The sequence below is a fragment of the Nematolebias whitei genome, chromosome 1 (assembly GCF_014905685.2).
Source record: "Nematolebias whitei isolate Nwh7 chromosome 1, NemWhi1, whole genome shotgun sequence".
NCBI lineage: Eukaryota > Metazoa > Chordata > Actinopteri > Cyprinodontiformes > Rivulidae > Nematolebias > Nematolebias whitei.
This window is the reverse complement of record NC_056498.1, coordinates 39523134-39545975: the sequence shown is the minus strand read 5'-3', so window position 1 is coordinate 39545975 and position 22842 is coordinate 39523134. Positions and strand designations below refer to the sequence as shown.

The window sequence follows — 22842 nt, the reverse complement described above, 5'->3', positions numbered from 1 at the left end:
ACAACAAATAAAGTTTAACAGCGACAATAAAACCTTCCACTTCCTGTGGAAATGATCCGAAGGCAGAAAAATAAAACGTGACTTCAAGACAGAGAGACGAGCGGTTGGTGTTCTGCAACTTTACGCTAAAAACTGCATTACCCATGAGCCTCGGCTGACTAAAATGAGAAAACTGGTTTTTATATAAGGTTTAGTTCATAAAAACACCAACCTGTGATGTCATCATGTTTGGGTTTTTCTGGCTTCTCTTCTTCGGTGCCGTCCGCTTCATTTAAAGAGTTCTAATAAAAACAAAGAGTTGATGTTTGGACGTAAATTCACTCAAAGAACAAAAAGCGTCCATGTTTGTAGTCTCAGCCTCACCTCAGGCCTCAGAGAGTCTTGGGTTTCTTCCGTCGTCTCTTCTTGAGTTTCAGCTTCACTTCTGGACAGAGGTTCTGGTTGGTCGTCTGTGTTGAAGAAAAAAGCTCCTGTTTTTCTTTTATTACATGAACGGGCATTTTCTTCCTGATTCTTTACGTTTGTACAGAAACAATGGCTCAGCATCAGGTGTGCATTTTACTCACCGGCGGGAGCGTCTGCGTCAAACGGCAGCTGTTCGAATTCAGCGATGACATTAGAAGTCTCCAAACAAGAACCGTCTGCGTCGGGTTCGATGAGCTTCTTCATGAAGACTGATGGATGACAACAGAACAATCAGTCAATCAGTGACAGGTCACGGTAATATTTTTAAACTTCTGCCGCAGGTTCAAAGCTCTGGAGGGATGTGCTGTGACACATTTTCACCCTCTGCGTCTCATTTCATTTTTAAATTTCTATGAAAATATCATTTAAAAACATAAGTTTACTCCCTGACCTCTGACCCACAGTGAGATGTTGACATTGACTGTACTGTTCCTGTTTGTTGTTTTATATTTTTACTTCTCCTGTAGCTTGATGCATGTTTTATCTTTTGTCATATGCTTCTATGTACAGCTCTTTTGTCAGCCATGTTCTTTTAAGAGCTTTATAAATGAAGTGGTACAGAAAAACTTGGCATAGTATGGTATGGCTAGTATAAGGCACATTAGGGTTTGGCTTAGCATGGTATTAGAGCCCAAACGATATATCGGTAGGGCCGATATTTTAGGCTGATATAGGCATTTGGGGACATATCAGCATTGGTGATAATTGTCCCATTATGATATAAACACTTCTAATTTTAACCCCTAAAATGCTAGAAACCAGCCAGTACAATGTATCCAGCAGAGGGGGCATGAAGACCATTTTCAAGTCATGGCCGTTCACTTAAGTTTCACTTTCACTTTCAGCACAGACAAAGCAGCGAGCAATACTGTGTAGAGTATTTTGCTGAACAGAGCATAGTAAGTCTATTTTAACTGATCTGTAAAATAAAATAAATAAATCAAGAATAAATCCTCTTCAATCCTCCAACCTGCTTGTCATTAGCTAGGTGCCTCTCAAGTTAGCAAGTTAACATTAAGATAACCTAGCATAGGCTATTGATTTGTAAAACTTTATCCAGAACAATAAATTTAATGTAGAGTAAAATATATCAGACTTAGTAACGTTATCTTTGTCGTCCTCAAAGAAGTGCATTGTTTGTCTGAAATCTTTACTCCTCTGAAAAGAAAAATAAACTCTGCTGAGGTCAATACTAATCAGACCTTCACCATACATGACTGACTGTTTAAACAATGAACAGGGAAGGGCTTTATTTGTTTAATTTAAATTTATGCAACACCCTTGATAACTTTATGGTGAATAGTGGAGGATTGAAAATGTGAACGCACGTTAGGAAGATTGTTTTTATGACCAGTGCACCACTTGTAAACCTACTGTGGGACTACATATAGCATAGATCTGATTTGCTTAGCTTCATGGTTGCTAACAACTGCACTAAATATGTCCCACTCCACTCGCTATTTACTTAGATTCTTGGGGCTGAACAAAGAACACTTCACCACTTGCTCTCGACGAGATCGGATGCTTCTCCCCTCCCTCTCTGCTTTGCTTTGCTGCTCTGTCTGTCTGTGAAACTGCTGAGAGACTCTCTTGCATATCTTCCGAACCATAATTATGGACTTGTTTTGATCAGTTGGGTCCTCAACTCAATTTACAACATTTCTTCGAAGAGAAGACAGGCTTTAGGTGAGCCAATTTGCCCTGTGGGCACACACACAGCTGGATATCTCATCGACTGGAAGACTTGATGATGTGTCTATCTCTGCTGCCATCTGTGGATTTTAAGGACGCATATTTAATTGGATTTTCGATAACTGGTTCCTGCTTTTTTGGATTCGGCCGGTGGCTGGTTTTATCTACAATCAAGGAAGTCGTCGGCAGCAAATTTGGACCCGTTCACGCTGCTTGCCTTTATGATGGCTTGGTTCATGCCTCGAGTACCCAGACTCAAATGTTTTGGGCTGAATGGATCAGATTTTGGGGATTTTACTCAGGCACGTTCCATCGGTGTGGCCATGTTATTTTGGACATTTCGGAAGCGAGTGGACCAATACAGACTCAAGGTAGATGTCATTAAGTTCTGCCTGTCCCCAAAACAACTGTGTTTATCTGAATTTGGTTCCCTTAGCTGGTCTTGAAGGTCATCTTATCTGAATTCGCCTGGAGAACATGTGATCTGATGCTCACCACCCCCTCCCTGAGGAATTTCCAACTGATAACCAGATGGAACCAGCTGAATAAACTTTGTGTCATCATTTCAGGACTCTTGGATTCTAATAGACGTCATTCTTGGCCATTCCTCGACATACCTCGAGAATGTTTATGGATCTCACCGGAGGACATTGATTATTCCATCCTTATCAGAACTCTTACAGTGACCTCGAGAGCATCTATAAGCACTGTTGACCGCTCTCGTCTCCGTTTGCAGAATGTCTACGTCACTATGGGCTGTTTGTGCGAGGTGTTTTTAATATTAGAGTTTTTTTTTCTCAGGCAAGGAAAAAAAAGTCTGATAGGAATTTTTTTTGCCTCCAACTCCTACATGTGTCCAGTTAACCACTGTTTTTGTCTGTCCACACAAGTCTTACTTGTAAATGAGTCGTCGAGGCTCAATGTGATTTATCTGTTTAAATAAAGGTTGAATGAATGAATGGCATGGGTTCATGATATGGCATTGTAAGGTGTTACATAGCATGGTATGGTATAATATGGCATGCTAATAGCATGGCAAGGTAAATAATATTTTCAAATTATTTTTGCCAAACTGTCAGAAATTACAGCTTTTCTGAATACCTGATGTAAACTAAATATATTTCATAAAACTAATAATTAATCTAGGACAGTTTGTGAAAAACATGATAGATCGAATTTGATCACGTCACAAACTCATTCAAGCAAAAGTAGCTAAATTCACCATACCAGTACTCTCGTCCATGTTGTGCCCTTCCTCCTCCTCGTCTTCATGTCCTTCCTGTTTCTGTCCATCAGGACTCTCAGACTGGAGTTGCTGCTCAGAAGAAACAGTCTTCGGTTCTGGTTCCACCTTCATCTCCTGGATCTGAATGTTTGATACATTCAATACAGACGAGTCTTTGATTGGAGTTGAGGAGGAATCAACTGAAGTAGGAAGCAGAGACTCGTTTTCTTCTTCTTCTCTCTCGTCTTCAGCGCTCACCGTTTTCCCTCTGGTGGATTTTCTCACTGAAGAAGGAAAAAAAATTTGTGAGGGCTGACAAGGACAAGGGCTGACAAGAACTTTAATAAAATGCAACAAGAAAATTATTTCTGGTCACCTTGGTGTGATTTGTGAAGGGATGCATTAGGACTTGAAGTCAAACCGCACTGTTGCACCTTTGTACCACCAAGTTTAGTGGTAACAGAGGTGTAACTCTCAATATGTTATCAACCTAATCTTGATTCTGGCTCCATTTCCAGATTCCATCCCATCTCTAAACTGCCTTTTCTCAGTAAATTACTTGAAAAAGTTGTAGAAACCCAACTCAGACCCTGGTTCTGTCAGTTACAAATCTCTGATCCCTTTCAGTCTGGCTTTCAAAAACACCATTCCACTGAAACTGCTTTAGTAAAAGTCCACAGCAATCTGTTAATGGCTGCTGATAAAGGAAAATGCTCTGTGTTGGTCTTATTAGATCTTAGCGCTGCCTTTGATACCGTCGACCATGCAACCTTGTTAAACAGGTTGAAGGTTCTGGCTGGTATTTCTGGGTCAGCTTTGGACTGGCTCACTTCATACCTATCTCGCAGGACATTATGCGTCAAGACAAACAGATTCTCCTCTGACTATGCCCCCTTAACTTGTGGGGTGCCACAAGGCTCAGTTCTGGGTCCACTTTTGTTTTCCTTTTATATCAACCCACTTGCGGCATTATTCAGTCCTTTTCTGATATTTCCTATCACATTTACGCTGATGACATTCAACTGTATTTTTCATTTAGACCACACCAGCTGGACAGGTTGGCCATCCTCGTCCAATGTTTGTCCCGTATCAGTGACTGGCTTGCCAGTAACTTTTTGGTTTTAAACACCAGTAAGATGCAGACTTTGATTACAGCTCCCAGTCACCTACATCCAAAAATCAGTCAGACTATTGCCTCTTTTTGCCCAGTAGCCAAATCAAAAGTAAAAAATGTAGGAGTCACATTTGACTCATCATTTGAGTCACACAGTCTTTTTTACTGTTTTTGATTCTTTCATTTAAGAAACGTTTCTAAGATACGACCTATGGTCTCCAGAGTTGACCTAGAGAAAATTATTCACTCTTTTGTGTCATTGTGTCTGGACTACTGTAATGCCCTTTTTACCTGCCTGAATCTTCTGTCAGACTTCTCACCAAATCCAGCAAATACTGTCATATCACTCCAGTTCTATATTCACTACACTGGCTCCCAGTGGAGTTTAGAATCTGTTTCAACGTTCTTGTGATGACGTACAGAGCTTTAAATGACCGAGCTCCTGCTTACCTTTGTCATCTTTTAACCAAATACTCTGCTGCTCGTGGCCTTCGTTCCCAGACAATGAATCTCTTGGATGTTCCATGTACGCGGCTGAAAACTAAAGGGGACAGGGCCTTTTGGTCAGCGGCCCCAAGGCTGTGGAACGGTTTGCCCCTGCAGCTTCGTTTTGCTGACTCTTGTGTAGGTTTTTAAAAAGCAACTGAAAACATTTTTATTTTCCCAGGCTTTTATGTCATGATTTTATTGTGCTTCTTATGCTTGTTTTATTCTTTGTATAATTTAACGTTGATTTTTATTGTACAGCGCTTTGTATTTTTTTATGTCTATGAAAAGTGCACTATAAATAAACTTTACTTACTATTAGGGCTGGACGATATGGCCAAAACTTTCATCAATATATACTTCTTAATTTCAGTCGATAACGATATAGTTCCGATATAGATATAAAAAATATAAAAGCCTCAGAAAAACGGTACAGACTGTACAAATAAATGAGTGGTTCCTCTCTTATCAGTTATGTCATCTGCTTTCTCCGCTTGTGAAAGCTCGTTCAGTCACATTCTGACAGTCATGGGAACTCATTTTGAAACAAAAACTTAATGCGTGTTGGAGATTAGCCTAGCCTGCTATCGCTAACGCCTTCTGGACTCGAGCTCTGCGTAACATCTACGTCACCACGGACTTAAGTAATTGTGTCGCGGCTTTTTCTGTTCGGGTTGAAACTGAAGCAGCCGCTTCAACCCGAACAGAAAAAGAAATGTGTCAGTGAAACTCTGTAATCATATTGAAATATTGAAAATGTGCTTAAAACCCCTATCACTGTTATTGAATAAAAGTATATTGTGATATATATCGATATCGAATTATTGTCTAGCCCTACTTACTATGGAACTTAAACTTACTATGTGAAAAGGTAAGCTGGCTTTGTGGCTAAATTACGTTATGTAGTGATGACGTCACATCACTGAGTGATCACGCAACTTAAGAATTTATACAAGTGGTAAGCCGATGTCCCCGTCGCTGAGATTTATTAATAAATGTTTGTTGTGTTTTTCTGGACTGGAATTGAACAGGCAATGCAAGTAAATCTTAATGTTCTTGGTGCAAGATATTCAAGTGGTATGGACGTATATAGGCATATATGGCGGTGGCCATCTTGAATTTTGTCACACCCAAGTTTTCAAAAAGAACCTTTCTTACGCCTAGATGTAGCCACACACCAAATGGGAATAGATACATTACATATTTACAAGTTACTGTGATTACAACATGTACGGACAGACAGAAGGAGGAGGGAGGTTATTTCCAATTCCCCCATTCTCGCTCGGCAACGAGGGACATGATTAGAGGCAGCTTAAAGACAGACTTGTTACTGCAGACATTTTATGGAAAACAAAGGTAAATGTGCTAAGATTACCAGGAGTCTTTCTAGCCTTCTTCCTCGGTCGGCCTCTTGTTCTGGTTGTTGTTGCTTCGCTTTCCTCCTCTTCAGTCTTTCCAAACTCTTGAGGCGTTACGGAGGTCAAACTTTCCTCTAAAATAACAAATAAAGTTCTACCTCAACATCAAAACCATCAACTTCTTCTAGAAATGATCGAAGGCAATAAAATTAAACGATTTTAAGAGTTTAGTTCATAAAACCACCCACCAGTTCTGATGTCAAGCTTGCATTTAGCAGACGCTGTTTTCTCAGCTTCCCCCTGATCCGGTTTATCGTCAGTCTCCGTCTTGGGAACTCCTTTGGTCACCAGCCCATCTTTGATTTGATCATTCAGAGAATCAGCGATTTGTTGCCTACTCTTCTTTTCGAGTGACCGTGCTCTCTTCTTGGTCTGTCTGACGTCACCCTCAGAGACCGTTGACTTTGTCTCGCTGTTCGATTCCTCTGAATGAGGCTCTTCATTCATGGTACCATCTTCAACCGAGTCAAGAATCTGCCAAAGGTCGTCTTCATCAGCCGCAATACTGGACAAGTCCTCGCTCTGTGAGACTGCAGTCTGTTTTTTAATGGTTTTAGTGTCTTCTGTTGGTTCTTGTACCATTGGCATTTGTGTTGATGGTTGATCCTCATCAACATCTTCTTCCTCAACAGCATCTAGTATCACATAAGTACTTTCCTCCTCCCCTGGGTCAGTAACCAGAGCATCATATGCCTCTGTTGGTGAGCTTTCCTGGAGAAGAACATCAGTTTGTGGAGTTTTATCTTCTTCTTGCAAAGTTTTTTCTCCTTTTTCATGTGAATCTCTGCTGGGTGGGGTCTTCCTTCTTGTTGAGGTTTCTCTTTTCTTGGGTATTTTATCTTCAACGTCTGTTTTAGCTTTTCCTCTTCTTGCTCTGGTGGTTCTTGGGATGGATGGTTCTTCGGTAGCAAGTTGCTCCTTTAATGAGTCTGAAATCTCAGTTGAAGGTTCTTTTTCTGCATCAAGTTGTTCAGGTTTAGTCTGACTCGATATTTGTTCAACCTCTTTGACTTTTCCGTTAGCCTGTTCACCACCAGAACCGTCTGTCACAGCAACTTCTGGAACAGGTTTATCTTGAAGTGAGTCCACCATGTTCAAGTCCATCTTCTCAGTATCCCCATCGGTCTTTTCCTTGGTTTCCGTCCTGCTTTCCATTTTAGATGGACCCAATGAATTTCCACTCTTTGGTTTTTGTATTTTTGGTTGATCCTCGTCAACATCTTCTTCCTCAACAATATCTAGTATCACATAAATACCTTCCTCCTCCCCTGGGTCAGTAACCACAGCTTCACACGTCTCTGTTGGTGAGCTTTCTTGTGAAGGAACTTCTGTTTGTAGAGTTTTCTCTCCGTCCTCCTTTGAATCTCTGGTGGGTTTGGGCTTCCTTTCTGTGGGGGTGTCATCTTCCTTTGGCTCCACATCTTCATCATCTATTATAATTATTTCACTTTCTGCTCCCGTGGACCTGGCAACCATTGGTTTGTTGGTGGCAGGGCCATCCTTCGGAGAGTCTAACATTATGATTGTAGTTTCTTCTTCTGCACCAAGTTGTTCAGGTTCAGTCTGATTACTTATTTTTTTGTCCTCTTTGACTCCCATGTTATTTGGTTGTCTATCAGAAACTTCTGTCGGTGCAGCTTCTTCAACAGAGACCACTACATTTACATTAATCTTTTCAGTACCCTCATCAGTCTCTTTCCCTTTTCCTGTCTTACTTTTCTTTCCAGGTGAATCCGTCTCTGATGGCATTTCCATTTTTGACTCATCAGTTTTTGCAGCGTTGACGTCTTTTGGCACCTCAAGGTCGGATTTTGCCACCCCGCTCACCGAGGGTGTATCGTCTTCTTTGGGAGACTTGTGAGTGTCTGGCAACTTTTCAGAAACTGCAGCCAAAGAACACGTATCTGGATTTGAGATCTCATTTTTTAGTTTCTCACTGTTCTTCAGAGTTTTATCAACTGGTTCTGCTTTGGTGAATCCAGAAACTGTGTATCTTGAAGGGAATTCTGATACAACAGGAGCAATTTTGCATTTCTCCCACCTTTCTTTTAGAAACTGGTTCTTTGTGGTTCTTAAGTACATTTGAAGATCAATCCTAAGACTACCAGTGCTCCATAGACGCTCTTGTGCAGTCTTCAAACTGAAGTGGAAAGAACAAACTTAGTTACCACAGAATATTTTAATCTTCTTACAAAATTGCTTAAGATTTTATCTCACTGCAGCTCTTGGGAGATAAGTTGGTGATACAAAATGAGAGAAAATGCCAAAAATAGACGTTTTCAAAAGTCCTGCCAGGAGATTTTACACAAAACCGATTCTCAGAGGTGGAGTGAGAACGAGTACCACATAAAGCACGTTATACGATTGTCTACAAACTATTATACAGAAATCTATAGCAACGGTCCCAACAAGCAAAGGCTTTGTATACATGTTGAGCTTGATTTGTGACATCGTCAGGGGAATTTAGGTAAAGGTTGTGGATGTTTATCAGTAACTAATGTTAAATTAATGTGTGTTAAGAGTTGTTTTGACTGCTCAGAGAGGAGCCTGCAGGCACACGGAGGCACCTGATAACTCCAAGGTCTTCTCCTCTCTGTAAGCTGGAAAGCTGAGGTCGTCTTGACGGCGTATTGTTTTTATACTACTAGTGCCTAGTGTATTTTTAATTAACATTTTCTTAGTTTATATCTAAGATCTTATTACTGGTTTTCTTTTACATTTTGTTACTGGATGTAACTGGGACCCTGTGTACACAATTTTGTTCCACCCCATGTACCACATGTGGTGCGTATGACAAATAAAGAACCTTGAATCCCCCGTTCGGCCTTGAAGCAGGCCTACTTATCAAATTTCTCCTGGGATATGTGTAAACTAAGGAAGGCTCTGCTCTATCCACAACCCCCCCCCGAACTTCTGCGAATGCTTATCAGAGCTGTACCGGCTGACACCAACATCTTATCAGGACTATGGTGCTATATGGAAGTGCTTCATGGACAAATCTCACCGTCTTGTCGTCACATGCGTACAAATATGTAACAAATATGTGATGTGTTATAAATGTGCTTGCTGGTAGAGTTTTTGATGTCTTCCAAGATCTTTTTTGGATAAACTCCAAGGCCGCCTCCTCTCTGTAAGCTGGAAAGCCGAGGTCTTTGTCCAATAAGCGTGTATTAAAGCTCTTCCCGCCTCTCTGTCCGGCGCAGGTTCTCACTGACGAGGCTAAAAGCATGTAACTGTTAAGCTTCCTCATGACCGTCTACCCTCGCAAGTAAACTGTGTTGAAAAATCTTCTCGGGTGATGACGAAAGATGTACGTGACACCCCGTCTTGTGATGACGCACGTGTGGATGAAGTTTGGGTAACTTATCTTGAGCGGATCAGACATTCTAGGCAGGACAAGAGAAACTTCGCCAACTTACAGAGACTGTACCAGAACACGGCTCACCTTCAACGGGCTTAGAAAAACACGTAATTTTCAACAAAGAGACTCTTACCAGGAATCCCATTTCAAAATGTCCTACTTTTTGCTGCAGGCTTGTAATCTAATCGCTTTAAGCATCTTAACATAAAAAATAAAAACGAAGGGAAATACTCACGACTCAATGCGGCCAACCTCAGACCTGCGCCGAGACGAAAGGTTTGTTGTGAGAAACACAGATTATTGTTGACGTTTGTGAGCGATCGTCTCAATTAGAGACAAACGTACCATCTGTTGTTCTGAGAGTAGTAGTCCACAGTGGAGAGCTCCTGCACCACCTTGGTCACAGCACTGGCACTGTTCATCTCAATGAAGATCTGACGCAGGAAAATAAACAATGTGATGAAAATTAGGATGCACTCTTCTTTTATTTAAAATCACAAGAAACCCGAGTCCTAAAATGAGTCCTTCATATGCAGGTGCTTATGAAGGACTCAAAGTGTTAACATGAAAACACACCAATAATTTATAAAATACATAAATTCAGGCAAAATAAAAATAAATAAAAACTAGATTCCTTAATGTATTGATTACATAATGTGTTAATAATGATATTTACTAGTATGTCAACTTTTCGCTAAAGTCTGTGTAATTATGTTTTTTGTACATTTTTGTAATCTATTATATATATTTATTTATTATTATTATTAATTTTTATTTATTTATTTATTTTTTTTAAAAATGGTCTTTTTCCATAAAAAATTTTCCAGGCTTACATAATTTTTTTTTTTTTTTACTTTTCCAGGCTTTACAAAGCACTTAATGTTTTTTATTCATATATTTTACTAACTACATCAAACTATATTTTTACACAGTTTTATACAGAAATCAGCCAATCAATAAAAAATAAAAGCTTTTTAAAGGCAATTTATAGCATTTTTATGCCATTAACAGTGAATGCATAAAACAGGGCTATTCAAATGGCAACCTGCTGACCAGTCCGGCCCACCAATGAGTTCATTTAAAACAAAAATGGGGGGGGGGGGGGAATCTGGGTTTTGGGTTTTATTTACTGCATTTATAATTCTATGGAATAAAACAAACAAATTTCAAACGTAACAGATCACTGTAATACTTGGTTTACTTACGTAATGACTTTAACTGCTGGATGTCCGGCCCCTGAGCTGCTGGCTCTCAGAAACTGTGGCCCCTGAGCAGTTTAGTTGAATAGTTTTGTTCTAAGCCATTACATTTTTATTTTATTTAAAAGTACATAAATGGACTGAGTCATGCTTTTTAAAATGTTTCTCAAACTTTCTTTTTAAATCCTGAATTAATGTAGCGAGGGTCACAGAACCAAGAGGCGTGGAGAAAAACTTAGCCGGGTTAACTTGGAGCGCAACAAATAAAATTATCTAAACATGATGAACTACCTCTATTAAATTATTCTCTTTGTGGTTAATTAGATTTTTAACTAAATACAAAGTGGCTGTGTGTTATCCTAGATCTTGTCTCTAATAAATCTCTGTTGGTTAATCTTGTGGTTGGATGGTCACACAGACCAGATGTCTTCATTACAACACTAAGCAGCAAAGCTACTGACTTCCTTATGTTTCAGCTCGTTTCAGCTCCACCGCCTTGCCTCACGGTACAATGGAGCATCAAGGCTGTTTTGGAGTCTTAAGGTTGGTTTATACCCTGCAAGACGTCAAGGTATTTTTTTACGATGGGAGTCTTTTTGTTCTTGCTTGACTTACAAGAACTCGTTCAGTGCACAGGCCTTTTATTCGCAGGGTATGCCCCATGTATTGTGCGACTGGTCAGAACTTTGAGGGCGTTTATGTGGAAAAAGTTGGGAGAGCTGGCCAGACAGCATCAGATTCATGCATTCATTTCCTGTATTTATACTGATTAGTCACAACTGTTTCTCTTGGATGGCCGTGTGTAGAATGATAGTTGTGAAGAAGAGAAGAAAACCAAATGGTGGAAGCTGAGGGAGGAAGAATGTTGTGACGAGTTCAGAGAGGAGCTGTTAAAGGCTCTGGGAGGTAAGAAAGAGCTTCCAGATGACTGGACTACTACAGCAACAGTAATTAGAGACAGGTAGGAAGGTACTTGGTGTGTCATCTGGACAGAGAATGGATGATAAGGAAACCTGGTGGTGGAACAGTGAAGTGAAAGTGTTCGTTTTTAAATCGTTTCAGTCGTAAAAAGACGTGTGCGTTGTCGTTACCCTGTTGCCGAGCGGTAAGTAGTTTTCAAGAGGAGCGATGGATGCCACCACCTTCACGATCGAAACCGCAAAGCTTATGGACGCGTCGAAAGTCTCAATGCACAGAATCCGTTCGTCAAGAAAGTAGCTATCAGGAATCTCCTGAAAAACAAAGAGCAGCTGGTTTAAAAAAAAAAAAAAAGTCCAGAGAATTCAAACATTGATGCTTTCAGTCAAGGTCAAACATGAACAGGTTATAACTTACAGTGTTGGCCAGTTTCATCATGTTCTGGTAGATCCTTTTCTGCAAAACATCACAATACAAGAGTTATAATAAATGCAAGAAGAAGTGGGTGAACATAATGGATGGATTGAAAACGGTAAATGTTTTTTACAAACAAAATGTATATTTAAATAAGGGATAAAGAACAAGAACAAGGGATAAAGAACAAGGGATAAAGAACAAGGAATAAAGAACAAGAACAAAGAATAAAGAACAAGAACAAAGAATAAAGAACAGGAACAAGTGATAAAGAACAAGACCAAGGAATAAAGAACAAGACCAAGGAATAAAGAACAAGAACAAAGAATAAAGAACAAGAACAAAGAATAAAGAACAAGAACAAGGAATAAAGAACAAGAATAAAGAACAAGAACAAAGAATAAGGAAAAAAAACTTTTTCACTAAAAAAAACTTTTATTTACTTAATCGTATGACCTGAGCACAGTACTCCTCCCACTCCTTCAAGCAAAGACCTTGTATAATATTTGACCTTGATTTGTAATCTTGACCTTAAAGTTGGGGTGATGAACGACTCAGGACCCCTGGCTTCGTTCCCCGCTCATTGCACATTATTATTATTATTATTATTAATATTATAAGCCACCATAAAAATTCACTTCGGCAGGTGATTAAAAAGTTGGCAGGTTAAAATGACCAGAATTAAAAAGTTAAAAACAAGAACAAGTTTGAAGATTTTAAAAGTATCCTCAATAATAGTTGATCCTGACTGCCTAGACCTCTGTGATCCTGGACCTCTGTGATCCTGGACCTCTGTGCTCCTGGATCTATGTGATCCTGGACCTCTGTGATCTATAAGTGATCCTGGACCTATGTGATCCTTGATCTCTGTGATCCTGGATCTATGTGATTCTGGACCTTTATGATCCTTAATCTATGTGATCATGGATGTATGTGATCCTGGACCTCTGTGATCCTTGATCTCCACAATCCCGGATCTATGTGATCCTGGATCTATGTGATCCTGGACCTCTGTGATCCTGGACCTATGTGATCCTGGACCTCTGTTATCCTGGACCTCTGTGATCCTGGACCTCTGTGCTCCTAGACCTTTGTGATCCTGGACCTCTGTGATTCTTGATCTCTGTGATCCTGGATCTATGTGATTCTGGACCTTTGTGATCCTTGATCTCTGTGATCCTGGATCTATGTGATCCTGGACCTATGTGATTCTGGACTTCTGTGATTCTTGATCTATGTGATCCTGGATCTATGTGATCCTGGATCTATGTGATCCTGGACCTCTGTGATTCTGGACCTCTGTGATCATGGATGTATGTGATCCTGGACCTTTGTGATCCTGGATCTATGTGATCCTGCCCACTCCCTGGAATCAGAGCACGGACAGCATTGCTCTGCTCTGATTGGCTAAAAGTAGGATTCTGGTTCTGGTGCGTCCGTTCAATCCTGGTATCATAAACAGATTGAAAGGCATCACCGATTGTTTTCCTTCTCATTTTTACAGATGACAGAAATCTTTCTTGGCTACAAAGAACTTTAATCCCAATAATCTGATGCAGGTGTTTGATTTGGAAATGAAAATTATGGATTAATTAAATTTTTTCTCTGGATTGATTTATTCCATATTTTTCCTCAACTTGACCTAAAAAGGCAACTGTGACGGACTACAGCAAATCTATTTGTTCTTTTCTTAAGGTTTCCTCATGCCAGAAGGTTGGAAACAAACAATTCAAATAACGTCCTGGAGGAGAGGTGATTCCATACGTGTTGCCGAGTGCGTGCTCGAGTTTCCGTACCTCGGATCCAGGTGCGTTCAGTTTTGGGACGAAGAAGATTTTCATAGCATCGTCGCCTTTGTTCTTAAAGTGCTCCTGGATAAAAGCGTTGCACGAAGACCAGTTACTGAAAAACACGAAGGCCTGAAGGGAAGAAGAGAAGAAGGGTTTCATGACTCCAGGGCAAGTTCAAGCCAGAACAACGGAAAACTGAACACAAAACTTCTTTTAAAGTGGGATTCTACAAATATGAAGAGCAAACAACATCCTACCTGTTGCAGATACTGTTTCAAGTGTCCATGAAGTCAAATGTTTTTAATAAATATTAATGCATTTTTGGAAAGACAACATTAATAACGTATTGTAAATGAAATTTCACTCTGCTGTGATGAACAGTTGTTGAGATATTCACATGCGCAGGAACAGGAAGTGATGACAAAGGGGAACGCCTGCATGCGAACATCACGACAACGGCTGATAACACACACAGAGAAGAATCTGATGTTTCTTTGGATTATTTAGCCTCTATCAGAAAGAGATGGAGTTCAAGTTCAAATAACCGGATGCATGCAAGTTCAAATAACGTTTTAATAAACAAAGACCAGGAAGTTCCCCTTTGATGTCACTTCCTGTATCACTTTGGCTGCACCAAGTTCAAAGGAAAATATTACAGCTATGTGACAAATGGATAAAATCACATATATTATGCCAAATTTCTTAAATAGTAAGCTGTTTCGTCCATTTTATTTGTAGGATAAGCATGTCACGGCCACTTTATGAAATTTCATTTCAGTACAGCCCGTCCAAAAAAAAACGGTTAAAAACTAATCTTAAATCGTCAAAAAATTATAGTGTTGTACACAAATGTTGTTTTATAAAACTAGCTAAGTGCCTCACAATAAATAATTTTTCAACATTAAGTGATTTGGTTCAAATTCTCCATCTCTAAAGCTTTAAAATGATCAGTAGTTTGTTAAAATTGGGCGATTTTTCACCTGGCAACCAGTCCTGTATTTAATAAAAAGGTAAATCCCCAAGCTGGACAATAATGACAAATACTAGAAAGTTCCTGGAGAAACTTTGACGGGGACTGCCTATGTATTATTAAATTGTTATTATTAATAAATATGAATAATATTAATAATTAATATTAACATATGGTTGGTTTATTAATTTTTATAAACAATTAATATATTTGATAATAATATGAATATTAGTAATTATTAATGTTATTATTTGTAATTATTACAATGAATCATTAATAATTTAAGTTAATTATTATTTTTTACTAATTAATAATAATAATAGGTACCTTCCAAGCATGTTGAACCAAAATGGCTCCCGACGTTACTCAGTTTCTTTGAAAAGTTTTCTCCTATTCATTTCCTTTGCGAAATTTGTCATTTTCGTTAGCAAAATACGTCGCCATGGTAACGCCAATTGCCAATAAAAGTAATAGCACACATCTCGGAGCCGGGCCGGTCGTTTGGACGTAACTTTTGTGGGGGTCCACTTTGCGTTTTGGGCCGCCTTAAAGTTGAAAAAGATACGCTTTTCAGGTGTAGAATAATAAGTGGGCAGTCACCAACTAGTTCCTGGAGTTGGTGAAATATTGTGTCTTTTTTCGCAAACTGCGATGCAATGGTAACTCGAAATTCCAATAAAAGTAATAGCACACATCACGGGGCCGAGCCGGTCGTTTTGATATAACTTTTGTTGGGGTAGATGTTGTGGTTCAGGCCACATTAACTGAGATAGAAATGTAGACTCACTTCCGAGGTGTAGAATAATAGGTGCATGGCAGGCACCTATTATATGAGGTTCTGGTTGCTGGTAAAGAATATTAGTGAGTAAAAAAAAAAAAATAGAAGAATGAGAATTTCATGAAGATTATTCATTAAGACGTGAACGTTAAAAAAATAAAACAACTCGGACATTTTAGCTCCTGGAATTGCCCAATGGTGTCGTTATGAACTCGTAACACAAATCTCAAATGTGGCAAATAAACATTTTCATGTTTTTTTGCACTACAGCCTGCGATCATTCAGATTCCTCCTGAGGGACGGGAGATGGATCAACGGATCAGGCCTCGTCCTCAGTAATGAGGACGTTGCTTCGGTTGGTTGCAGTGGGGACAAAAGAATTGAGTCGAAAGGCAAAGTTCTTGATTTACTGTTCTGTCTATGTTCCAACCTCCACCTGTGGTCATGAGGTTTGGATCACGACCAAAAGGTTTAGCGGCTGAAATGAGCTTCCTCCACAGGGTGGCTGGGTTCAGCCCCTAGAGATCGGATGAGGAGCTCCGTCACCCAGGAGGGGCTCTGAGTAGAACCGCTGCTCCTCTGCACTGAAAACAGTCAGCTGAGGTGGTTCTTGGATGTTTTCTGAGCATGTCCTAATGGGAGAAGACCCCAGAACTCTTAGGGAACACCTTGGGGTCACTCAGGAGGAGCTGAAGAGATTCTGGTCAAGGTTCATGGATGTTGAATGTAACTGGGGCCCTGTGTACACAATTTTGTTCCACCACATGTAACACACGTGGTGCGAATGACAATAAAGAACCTTGACTTGATGTCTATAACTACCGTGATTGCCGCAGTTTATACGCAGGAGTGTCTTATTTATGTATTTTTTTCATAAATTTCTATTTTATTTTGAAAGACTCCCTGCCTTCTGTCGGTAACTTCCTGCCACTTTCCTTTGACAGAGCTAGGCGCTCAAGGCTCCCAGCACCCAGCCTCTCATGGGGGCAGGAGTTTGTGTCACAGAGAGAACGCCCTCAGGTAATCAGATGTACAACGACTCTTGCTCACGGTTTCAAATACCCACCGTAACTCCACCCACTCTGTCGTCATGTGACCAGAAGTCTAACATGAATGACCAACGAGGTACTATCGAGGAACGTCCCCAAAGCTAGACGTGAATTAATTTCTTCAGATCGTTCCCGTGTTGTTTATTGTAGCATGAAGCTGCACAGCTCTAACTATGACCCCTGACCCTTATTCATCTTCCAGACTCACCATGAATCGTGTTTTTCAACAAAAAAAAAATTCCTACGTTTCTAAGAAAAACAAATCATTAATGAAGTCAAATGTGACTTTGAAAAACACGATTCATGGTGAGTCTGGAAGATGAATAAGGGTCAGGGGTCGTAGTTAGAGCAGTGAAGCTTCACGCTACATTATCGTATTTTGCGCTTCACGCGCAGACCCGTTCATTTGTTCAGCGATAATGGAAAACGCACGGAGAATTTCTTATGACGCAGCTTTCGTGTTAAAAGCGATCGGCTGTCGAGGAGGAAACGGCTGCAGCCGTACGCTGCATCAACGTGTGTCGATGGTCCGACATTGGAGACGCAACAGCAGTCGAGTCTGGTACATGTAATAAATGTTGTTAAATTATTTCTGTGTCGGTGAATAGGCGTTTAAATACCGGGATCTCATTTTAAAGTCACATCCGAACACGAAGCGGAGAAACAGAAGGAGTCCCCCCCCCCCCTTCTGTAGATGAGACTTAACGGTGGACAAGTTGTCAGATTTATTTTTAAAGCGGTCAGTCAAGACATGTGCATATTTCAATAAAAGTTTTTTTTTTTATCTTTCTGTGCACGGTAAATATGCGTTTAAATACCAGTATCTCATTTAAGATTAAGGGCATTAGAAGGGAAAAAAAGAACGAGGGCTGTTCCCCCTTCCTTCCTCCCCCCCTCCTCATATGAGCTCTGCTGAATCACGTCAAATTTATTTAGAAAGTACATTTAAAAACAGCAGTTGTTAACAAAAGTGTTTATCAATAAAAATCAATGGTATTAATTTAACGAATATTTACTGCATTCTACCGGTACTATTTGACTTCCAGTCACATGACCTCTAAGACTTCTGGGTAGGGCTGGGCTATATCATATCGTTTACGATAATACCGGTAAAAAAAAGCTTGCCCGGGAAAATAAATGATATCATGATATGCTAATTTCATGACGTTAGTACGTCAGTGTTTGCCCCGCCCCGTTAACAGAACCGAGCGCGTCGAACTACTGAACCAAACTGCGCACTCCCCCATCCACCTGTAGGTACTGGCGTAACGCAAAGTAGCCGTGCACTACACTAGCTAGCTAAAATGCTAAAAACAAACAACGCGCGGCTCGGCTGCGTTTTTCCATCCAGCTCTAAACTGCTGGTACAGACCGTGACAGCTCAACTGTCTCTCCCTCCCCCCCCACCAGCGCAGCTCGGCTTTTGTCCTCTCCCTGCACCCGCTCTGGGCTGCCGGTGTGGGCACAGCTCGGCCGGGACCCCCCGCTCCAAACTGCCGGTACAAACACGCGCAGGTCTGTCTAGTCCATGGAGCAAGAACAGAGTCAGGTGATCAGAGACGGAGCATCAGAGAAATGAATCATTCCTGCAGGAACAGAGGAAGCTGAAACTCCACAAGCTTCAGGGTCAGAAGATCACGTTGTTACATGCTCTGGAAGTTACAGCTCATTTAAAGAAACATATATTTTGTTGTATGTTACATTTATGCTCAACAGATCTTAAGCTTCATGTTATTTAGTTATTTTGGGAAACTGCACCTGCACTTTAGTTTTTGTGGTGGATTTATTGATCTGTATTTTGTGCAGACTTTTTCAATCTAAATAACAGAAGGATCAATTTTATTTTTATACTTTGAGACTGAATACTTTACCAAGTAAAGTCATTTTAGTAAAATTCATTCATTGTAACCATGAGTCAGACAGTGAATCTTCATTAATACTTGTAACGATCTTGCAGTCTGAGTGTGTGTTGAAAGTAAGTTATATTCTGTGAATCTCCACCTGCTGGCTGATTGTTGTACTACAAGAAAGCCGCACGCAGCCGGAGCAGTCTGGAGGCACAGTTCCTGATGAACGGTGGATGCCCGCGACTAAATAACCGGAGCGTCTAATTTATGTACAAAATTATGATTTATCTTATATTTAATAAGTGCGGCTTAGAGACAGGTGCGTCTTAAAACCTGAGATTTACGGTACTACGGCTGAGAATGTTAAGTGCCCATGAACCACGTGTTTGAGTTAGCAGAGTTCTTTTCTCTCGCAGAGAATTGAATCAGGAGCTGATTTGATCCTGCATGAGCAGCTGGATGGCCAAGGTCACCGGCCAGATTTTATAACCTTATCAGCTGTGAGAGCTGATAAGGTTATAAAAACAAGTCTCACACGCTGCCCGTGGCAGATTCTCCTGACTGGGCTCCATGTATGTAAAACTTCTATACGTCTGTGTAACCTGTTGTGAAGGTCTGCCTTGCAAGTAAAGCCAGTTAATAAAACCTTCTCCCGTCGAGTGTGGTTTATTTGAGTCAGTAAATAAATAAAGGATATTTTTATCCAACAGTTGTAGTTTTTCTTTTTAGTGTCAGCTCCTTACCCTCCTCTGCATCGGCAGCACGATCACATCCGAGTACAGAGTCTGAATAGTCTTGGGGAACAAATGAGACCAGACACGCTTCACGATCTGCTCGTGTTGGTAGCCTTCTTCTGGCAAACCCGTCAGCATGATGGTGAACGAGTTCAAATTTTCAAAGCTCTGTTTCTAAATGAAAAAAAAAAAATAAATAAATAAAAGTTTAAAATTTTAGAACTTAATTTAGATTTTAAAAAAGTAAAGAAAAATATGGTGAGTGAAGAAGGTTCATACCAAAACAGAGGTGGGTTTATCAATTATGATACATTCTAGGAATTAAAAACAAGATTTAAAAGTCAGTATCTTTAAATGAGATAGTTAAATAATTTGGGTGTTTTTCATTTTTTATTTTTTTTTTTTACCTGGGATGTTGAACCATGGGGTGAGAGTAGGGAATGCATATGGAGCAATTTTCATGGTGATCCAAAATGGTGGCACGGTGCCCTGAGGGAGGTTAGGCTTTACTGTTGAAACATTTGATGAAGAAGATAATTAAAATTAGACTCGGCAGCAAATCCATGTAAAATGTTGACAACTCAACGTAGTAAAACCAACAAATACGCTGGTTAAGATTCTCAGTCATCCAGGCCATGTTAAATCCAAACCAGATTAGAAAGAAAGAAAGAAGGAAGGAAGAAAGAAAGAAGAAGAAATAAGGAAGAACGAAAGAAGAAAGAAATAAAGAAAGAAGAAAGTAAGAAGGAAAGAAAGAGAAAAAAGAAGGAAAGAAGAGAAGAAGGAACGAAGACAAGAGGGAAAGAAAGAAGAGAAGAAAGAATGAAGAACGAAAGAAGAAAGAAATAAGGAAAGAAGAGAAGAAGGCAAGAAGGAAGAAGGAAAGAACATCATCTGTCCCTCATGTGTAGTTTAAGAGCAGAACTCTTACTTGGCGTCTTGGAGGGTACGTGTGGCGGCTTCAATCTGAACAGCTTGTGTTGGTAGCCGTAATCCATCTGGCTGTACCAAAGTCCGAGCAGGTCGGTGTCGTCGATCGACTTAAACTCTACGTAGAGCTGTTAAAACACAGCGCAGACCGGTCAAACAGGAAGACGCTCAAACGACACACGTTCTCGTACTTTGCGTGCGTTTGCACCTTATCCAGCAGAGGAAGGAAGTTTCTGACGGAAAAGTTTTTGAAGACCACTTCCCTGACCTCCTTGATTTCGGCTGGTGAGATGTTCTGCAGGAAGATCGTTCTGCAGCCGTCGTCAGTCACTTCCTGTCGGGGGAGAAGCAGCGAATATTCAAACCGATCGGAGGAAGCAGAACTTTGTTTACGTTGTCAGTCAAAGACCGAAAGCTTCAGTTTGTTCGTGAGTCAAAGGTCATCTCAGGTCGATGTACAAAAACGTCCACATCCATTGAAAAATGTCAAATGGTAGAAGTTAATTTAATGAAAGCAGCAGATTGTGTTGTCTATGATCAGTCGTTTTACAGTTACTGATGCCAGAGTTCCCGGCATTCCATGAAAACAAAACTCACTGAGTAAGCTCCGTATTCTGCAGCCTACGGCGGCTGCATACAGCAATCGATCCTAATAATTAATTATACTGTGTAACATCTGATACTAAAAGCTGCCGCAGCCAATCAATAAGTCAACATGTACACTGTAGGAGCAGAACACTGATACCAGAATACTAGCGTTAATACACGAACACGTTGCAATCTCACAGATTATCTATAATCCGCTGATCGGTGCTCGAATTCCCGGAGTTTTCCCAAATTTTTGTTTTTTCTGTCTGGAAAATGTGAAAAGTCGTTTTCGTTAAACCGACAACAAAACGTGGTTTTCCTGTCATGTCTATGTGAATACTAGTACTAATACAAGGAGTAACACATGCTCACTTTACTTTATAATTTATGTAGAATACGTAACTTTCCCACAATTAAATAAATAAATGAAATTACAAAGACATCAGCGTCCTTACCATTATTCAAGGAGGGCGTCCCACCCTGTCAACAGAACCGAGTGGCCTGCTTACCCCCCACCCCGTCAACAAATACCCTGCAGACAAGCGCCTTCCCAAGGCAAGTAAACTATGGGAAACACTGGACGTGCATAGTTCACCCCCCACCCTCCTTATATCAATCTGGTCTTTTATTTTGTCTTACAAATTTAAAATACTTGTAAATACAAATAATTTTTAGATATTTTTAAATTTTATAAATGGGTCAGAAAGGCCCCGTCCAACAAACTCAAAGTGGTCCACGGGCCACCAGTTGATAGTCGCAGTTGAAGCCGGTTTCTGGACTCGTTTTATTTCGTGAACAAAGGGGCAGAAATGACTCCTTCGATGCTAAACGTTGCAGAACCCTGGACTTTACCGTAATACGCCTAGAAGGGCCTATAAAAAGTTTTAAAAAGACAAGACGGACTTCTGTAGCAGACGTGCAGAGTTCGAAGCTTCCGACTGCACGACATTGGCATCAATATTATCAATAAATCGCCTACAAAGACGTAAAAGTTGGATGAAATGCGACACGACCGTTCTGACCGCGGTAACTTTAAAAAATAAGAAAAACACCGGACGTATCCGATTTAATAACGCGTATAAAAGTAATCCGGGTCGGATTTGAAATAACAAAATAATTGACACAGCAGTCAAATAAAGCCAAAACAAATAACCCATTGTGTTTGGGTTAGAGCTGTCACTTCTAACCCGGGCCCGAAGTCCAGCCCGGCCCAAATTCAGGACAGGTCGGGCCATGATAATGTGCTGGATGGGCGGACCAGGTCGGTGTCGGGCTTTTGATTGAATCAGCGGATCAGCCGCAATCCAATTATATGACAACACGGCTTGCCATAAATTCCAATTATATGACAACACGGCTTGCCATAAAATCCAATTATATGGCAACATGGCTTGCCATAAAATCCAATTACATGACAACATGGCTTGCCATAAAATCCAATTACATGACAACATGGCTTGCCATAAAATCCAATTATATGGCAACACGGCTTGCCATAAATTCCAATTATATGATGACACGGCTTGCCATAAAATCCAATTATATGGCAACATGGCTTGCCATAATATCCAAATATATGGCAACATGGCTTGCCATACCTTCACCAGCCGCACGCGGCCATTTCACCGCGAGCTGACCGGCCTTGAAAGAGGTAAAATAAAGTTCAGTTAAGCTTCGGATGGGACTGTACTGCCAGGAAGTGATCCATCGCCCAAATGGACGTTCATTCAGCCGCTGCACTCAGAGGACGCGCGCGGCCGATGACCCAAACAGGTGAGATCCCAAAGCAGACGTGTCAGAGCGGTCCGTGCCTGAATAAATCAGAATGCAGCAGAAACAGGGTTTTAATGCTCTTTGACGGCCA

The 22842-nt window shown here is 40.5% G+C and overlaps 1 protein-coding gene across 1 annotated transcript in view; it reads right to left on the bottom strand.

Moving 5' to 3' along the window:
• LOC119412192 overlaps positions 1-22842 on the bottom strand; it is a gene marked incomplete in the record, with an annotated part of 67755 nt that overhangs the window by 8283 nt on the left and 36630 nt on the right. Inside the window, 16 exon segments of the mRNA XM_037679208.1 lie at positions 212-281; positions 364-449; positions 567-674; positions 3385-3666; positions 6358-6474; positions 6589-8540; positions 9997-10020; positions 10107-10195; positions 12052-12192; positions 12296-12334; positions 14089-14211; positions 19470-19634; positions 19740-19774; positions 19868-19969; positions 20392-20518; positions 20599-20724. Coding sequence (XP_037535136.1) covers positions 212-281; positions 364-449; positions 567-674; positions 3385-3666; positions 6358-6474; positions 6589-8540; positions 9997-10020; positions 10107-10195; positions 12052-12192; positions 12296-12334; positions 14089-14211; positions 19470-19634; positions 19740-19774; positions 19868-19969; positions 20392-20518; positions 20599-20724 — 3586 coding nt within the window.